The sequence below is a fragment of the Electrona antarctica genome, assembly GCF_951216825.1.
Source record: "Electrona antarctica genome assembly, chromosome: 17".
Lineage (NCBI taxonomy): Eukaryota > Metazoa > Chordata > Actinopteri > Myctophiformes > Myctophidae > Electrona > Electrona antarctica.
In genome coordinates, this window is record NC_136798.1 from 30,714,757 (window position 1) to 30,721,056 (window position 6,300).

General features: G+C 43.9%; 1 protein-coding gene across 1 annotated transcript in view; it reads right to left on the bottom strand.

Annotated features, from left to right (window-relative positions):
- LOC306941238 (serine/threonine-protein kinase D3-like) overlaps nt 1-6,300 on the bottom strand; it is a 72,764-nt gene that overhangs the window by 20,519 nt on the left and 45,945 nt on the right. The window contains exons 5-9 of the mRNA XM_079526579.1: nt 5,366-5,558; nt 4,892-4,969; nt 3,729-3,921; nt 1,643-1,766; nt 540-617 (exon numbers count right to left, since the gene is read on the bottom strand). Coding sequence (XP_079382705.1) covers nt 540-617; nt 1,643-1,766; nt 3,729-3,921; nt 4,892-4,969; nt 5,366-5,558 — 666 coding nt within the window. The remainder of the gene's footprint in view (nt 1-539; nt 618-1,642; nt 1,767-3,728; nt 3,922-4,891; nt 4,970-5,365; nt 5,559-6,300) is intronic.

Here is a 6,300-nt window from a genome sequence, read left to right on the forward strand (position 1 = left end):
TGCGTGTCTTGAGTGTACAGGGTTTGATGAGGTCAGATCAACATATGGAATGTCAGAACAGGTCAACTCCATATATGGATATCTAAGGGTGGCAGTGGGGGCAGTGTCTTGAGTGTACAGGGTTTGATGAGGGCCCAGGTAGGGCCTTAATTTTCGGGCCTGTTGAGAACTCTAGTTTTTTTTTATCGGGCGCGGCTTCGGGGCGGGCCCGGCTAGAGTTTGAATGGACAGGTGTCAGTCAAAAGCGAGACATCGAAGAGGAAGGACAAAAATATCTAAAATCTTTGAAAAAGTTTGAATTTAGATCTTTTTTTATAAATCATCTTGTCTGGGTAGGTCCCTGGCACAAAAACCTTTCAGTTGGGGGTCCATGGCCAAATACATCGATTTGGGGGTCTTTGACTGAACCACTAATGTACACACACACACACACACACACACACACACACACACACACACACGTGTGTGTGTGTGTGTGTGTGTGTGTGTGTGTGTGTGTGTGTGTGTGTACGCTCGCGCATGCGTGTGTGTGTGTGTACCTTGTAAAACTTGGCTCCACTTTCGTTCTGAAACAGAGTCAGACACTTGCTGTCCAGGCGCCAGTAATGCCTCTTCCTCTGAAACAGGAGAACAGCAGAAAGACATCAGAATGCTGCGTATTGTGCCGCCGATGCCGTTCCTAAACCTTCTCCAAGACGGTTACATTTCAGAAAATGGGAATCAAAAACATGTAGTTCTGAATCCGATTCCGATGTAGTTCATATTTAGTCACAAGCTATTGTTCTCCTTGGTTCAATATTTAAAAAAAACCCCACAGACACTTACACACTTTTACTTCTTCAAAAATTACAAAAAATAGCCAAAATACAAGCTCACAGCGTGACATGAATAAAAAAAAATATGGAGTTACAAGGTTTCTGCCCGACATCGACAGACATCGTCAGGAAGGATCACTAAATGTACAGAACAGTGTACACTACAGTCTTGTTTTGACACAGTGATGAATATACTGTATATATGTGTATACATATGTGTATACATGTACGTATGTCAGATATGTATATATCTGAGAATATGTTAGGGTAAGTGTATGTTACGCCAGGGCTCCACCGGACGCGTTGCGTCTCCGTCGCGTGCGTCAAAAAACGCACCGGTTCAATTTTAATGCACGCGTCGCGTCTCTGTCAACGCAACGCGGGCAGTGGATTTCATTGATTAAAAAGGGAACATTCCCTGACGGTGACAGAGACGCGACGCGACGCTGACGCGCCCGGTGGAGCCCTGGTGTTATGCTGCGTTCACACGGGCAGAAGCAAAGCTACACAGTAGCTGTTGTAGCTTTTGCAGCAGCTGCAAGCGTCGGATTAGCTTCGTAGCTTCACGTCGCTGGCTTCCATTGACAGTGAACTGTAAACTGCGTTGATGCGTCTGCCCGTGTGAACTCAACATTAGAATACATGTTAGGGTTAACCATATGGACCCTGACGGGTCCATTTGGTTCCATTTGTACACTCTCAGAGTTAAATTAACGTTGATTTTACAATATCAATTGGGGTCTCAGAGATAGAAATGCCATTAAATGGGGGTCCGTAGGGATAGAGGCCGTACTGTACTGTCTATGTTTAGGTGTACTGTGTGTTACCAGGTTGTCCTTGCTGGTGTAGTGAACCATCCAGCCCTCTTTGACCACCGTGGAACTTTTCCTCTTGGTGTGCTTGATAGACTGAACCACTCTCATCAGAGGAATGTTGCTGCTGGTGCACGGACTGCAAGGCACGCACGCACGCACGCACGCACGCACACGCACACGCACACGCACACACACACACACACACACACACACACACACACACACACACACACACACACACACACACGGTGTTAAGCAGTGGTGGAAAGTAATGTACATTTTTGAGGTATTTGTACTTTACTGGAGGACTTACAATTTCCGATACTGTTAATTCTACTCCACTACATCTCGGATCCAAATATTGAACTTTTACTCCACTACATTTATGTGAAAACTTCGATCCCCTGCCAATGTCACCCGATAGCCTTTCTGTTCTACTGGACAGAGAGCTGTCCACTCTGTCTGGAGACTAGTAGAGACACGCAGACAGACAGACAGACAGCCCTACTGTATATTTACATTTCGGCCATTTGAAAATAGCCGCTCCACAAGCTCACAGTGCATTGATTGTGAGCTTGTTGATCTTTTATTTTCAATAGGTTTTTATACATTTTACACATTTGAAAAACAATACTTTAGCATTTTTACTCAAGCACATTTTTTATTTCAGACTTTTACTTGTAACATTATTTCTACATTGCAGTATTGACACTTTTTACAAAAAAAAGGTGAGTACTTTTCCCACTACTGCTAGACAGACATACAGCTAGGCACAGAGAGACAGACAGCTAGACATACAGCTAGGCACAGAGAGACAGATGGACAGACATACAGCTAGGCACAGAGAGACAGACAGCTAGACAGACATACAGCTAGGCAGAGAGACAGACAGCTAGACAGACATACAGCTAGGCAGAGAGACAGACAGCTAGACAAACATACAGCTAGGCAGAGAAACAGACAGATGCACAGACAGCTGAGGCTGCCAGGGTGTTGATTTAAAGAGTGCCACAATTTTTATTCCACCCTAAAACATGATCATCAGGTATTATTATAATAGGGGGAAGAACTTTTTCCAAAAAGTGTACAGTATTTGTTAAAATCATGCTTTTATGTGGACACGCCCACCAGTTCATTAAGTATGCCTGGTTTGCCTGGTGGGTGGTGATGGGTGGTGATCCACCTGAACTGAAGCAGCACCCACAGCTGTAGTTGTATGATAAAGGGGGAGGGGATAGGGAAGGGGCTGATAATGTGGTGTCATTATATTACTGTTTATTTCATTGGACCGTTTGACTGTCAAGGGTTCAGCCTCCAGAAGAAGAAACCCTAAATACAAAGTTAATACACCATTGCACATAAAAACGACTCCAGGGTGTCTAGTGAAGTACTGTCACCTCATAGACACATGAAAAACTGGAAAAATACAACAATTGTGGCACTCCATCTTTAACCATTTAACCCTCTAGAATTAGTTACAAAAATAATAATAATAATAATAATAATAATAATAATAATAATAATAATAATAATAATAATAATAATAATAATAATAATAATAATAATAATAATAATAATAATAATAATAATTCAGTGGTTCTCACTTCTCAACCTTTATGTATGCATGCATGTATAGGGCTGTCATGATTACAAGATGATTTAAGTTGACAATTACTGGTAATTGTCCCACAAATAACTGCAATTAATGATTTCATTGTGTTTTTTGCATTGAACATTGGAACGTTACAATTTGTATTTCTGTTTGCCTTTTAGACTTCGTAATCACAAATTTCACAGGTCCACAAGCACAGATCTTTAAGCTTGTAGAATGTAGATCAACAATTTTGGCTATTTTTGGAAAATGTTTGAAAATGTATGGACATTTTTGCAACATTTCAACATTGCCAATAATACAAAAATAATTGCGATTATCTCAAATAATTGCAATTAGGCGATTATGTAATAATAGTGACAGGCCTATGTATGTGTGTGTGTGTGTGTGTGTGTGTGTGTGTGTGTGTGTGTGTGTGTGTGTGTGTGTGTGTGTGTGTGTGTGTGTGTGTGTGTGTGTGTGTGTGTGTGTGTGGAGGTACAGTACCTGATAGCCTTCAGTGTCTCGTCGTCTCTGTCTCCGTCCAGACAGGGACCTTCCATGTAGAAGCGCTGGTGGTCCTCCGGGGTGGACGCTGCGTCCTCCTGGTCCTCCATGCTCTGTCTGTCCCCCTCGCTGCTCACGTCACCGCTGTCCACCTCCATGGTCACCTCCGAGTCTGGGCCGGGACTGGCAGGCTCTGGGGACACACAGACAGACAGACAGACAGACAGACAGACAGACAGGCAGGCAGGCAGGCAGGCAGGCAGGCAGGCAGGCAGGCAGGCAGGCAGGCAGGCAGGCAGGCAGGCAGGCAGACAGACAGACAGACAGACAGACAGACAGAACACAAAAGGACATAAATGTAAGGGCTTCCTGCAACTATCGATTATTTTCTTTGTGATTACTCTATCAGTTAACCTTTTCCGGTGAACCGAATGTTCGCGAAGCAGGGAATAAAACGTGTGTAAATCAGCTATTTTCACAATTTTCTTAAGATTTTCACCTACAATCACATGCAACCTGGCATTAATTCTTTGGGCATGTCGTTATAGGCCAAGATTTGCAAAACATTTTCAAAGGCTTGGGGTTAGGGGTTAAGGTTAGACTTAACGATAGTATTAGTTTCGAGGGAACATAGGGTATACTGTATGCCCAAAAACTTTCCAGGATTCAAATTCAAAAATAGCTAAAATATGCCTTGTGGGGCGATGCGTTTCGAGCTCGTAGATGGGCTATTTTCACTACTTTTTGTGTAAAGTACAATGACTCTAAGTCAGGGGTTCTCAACGTTTTTGGCCGGGGACCCCCGGAAATGCTTTGGCAATATCTCGGGACCCCCGCCCCGCCCCCTCCCGACCCCCAATATAAATTGACTGCTACAATAACCTTAAACCATTTTGGGCGGGAACCCCTTTTGGTGTTTTAAGCATTGTTATAATTTAGCTATTTAAAAATAGCAGATCTACAAGCTCATAGCGCGCCACCGAGTGGCGCGCTACGAGCTTGTAGGTCTGCTATTTTTGAAAAATCGTGAAAAAATAAATAAATAAATAAATCTTTTTTTTAAATAATTTGGGGACCCCCTAAAATAATTTGGCGACCCCCCGAGGGGTCGCGACCCACGGGTTGAGAACCCCTGCTCTAAGTCACAGCAGAATCTAACTCACCTCCATTAAAGACCACCTCTCCAAGGCAATCTCTGGGGATTTTGGCAGCACATCTCTTGTGACAGTTAAATTTACAATCTACAGCAGGAAAAGAAACACAAGACTTAAGGTTTTACGCCAGTATGCATTCAACAAACCAGGATCAAAGCATCGGTAGATGTTTGTTTGTACTGGGCAGTCTTTGCAGGTTGTTCTGGAAAAGATCAACTGCCAAAAGCCTACATCGTAAGTAGTATGCTGGTCATCTGCCTAGTATGGATATGTGTTATTGTCGATCTGCGGATCTACAAGCCATGATCTACAATTGCTATCTACAAGCTTTTAGAAATATTTCTAAAAGCACACCACATTGCATTTCTTCTTAATATTTTTTAGGGACATTTCAATACCGTACAAAATGTACTTCATAATTTGTACGTTTGAATACTTGGGTTGTTTACTTTTCCACCAACTGACTGCGAGTTTACGTCTCACCTTTACACTGCATGCCCTGCCTGAAGAGACCTTTGAGCAGCCGCTTGCAGTACTGGCAGATGGTGGGCCGGGTGTAGGTGTGGATGGAGAAGGTGTGGGGGACTTTGACCCTGCCCAGCACCATCTTCTCCATCCAGATGGGCCGGCCGCTCAGGAGGGAGTTACGCTTCCCCGCAGCACCCAGGAGAGGGCGCTGTGGGCCGGTTGGAGAGGAGAGGAGAGCAGAGGAGAGGGGAGGGGAGGGGAGTGGGGGGAGGGGAGGAGAGGAAGATAAGAGAATATTATTACACATACCACTGTTTCTTAACGTAGGTTCCTGGGGTCCACCAGGGGTCCAAATGGAGCCTTAAGGCCAATTCATACTCGAGTTTTAGGTTATAAGGTGAACACTGAAAAAACGGTGGTTAGTAAAACAGATTGTGTGTTGGGGTGAGCGGTGAGTCGCTTACCACCGCGGTGTGACGTCATGTTGCAGTTTTCGGTGGTCACCTTATCTTATCCCCTAAAACTGGAGTATGAATAGGCCTTTACATGTCTGTAACTCTGAGCCTGTATGGGTCCATTTGTCCCATAATGTTCTATTTGGACGCCGGGCGGTTCCTGATGTTGAAAAGCAGGGACTTGGGACACAAATGTGTGTTTGTTTATGACCATTGAAAAGCACTCTAAAACTGCAGTGTATAAGGCTGCTATTAATCATAACCGTTATTAGGAAAATTCCATTAGTTCAACAGCAAAAGTAGCAGATCCACAAGCTTCTCGCCGCATTTCGAGCTTGTAGATCTGCTGCTTTTGCTACTTTTGTGTGACGCTGCAAAAACACTTAAAGTTAAACTATGGAGATAAGAGGTTTCTGCCCGACAGTGACGTTGTGCGCCTGTTAACACATTGAGCGGCCAGGGTTATTTAATCCATTACATTCATGCGCCCAGTCG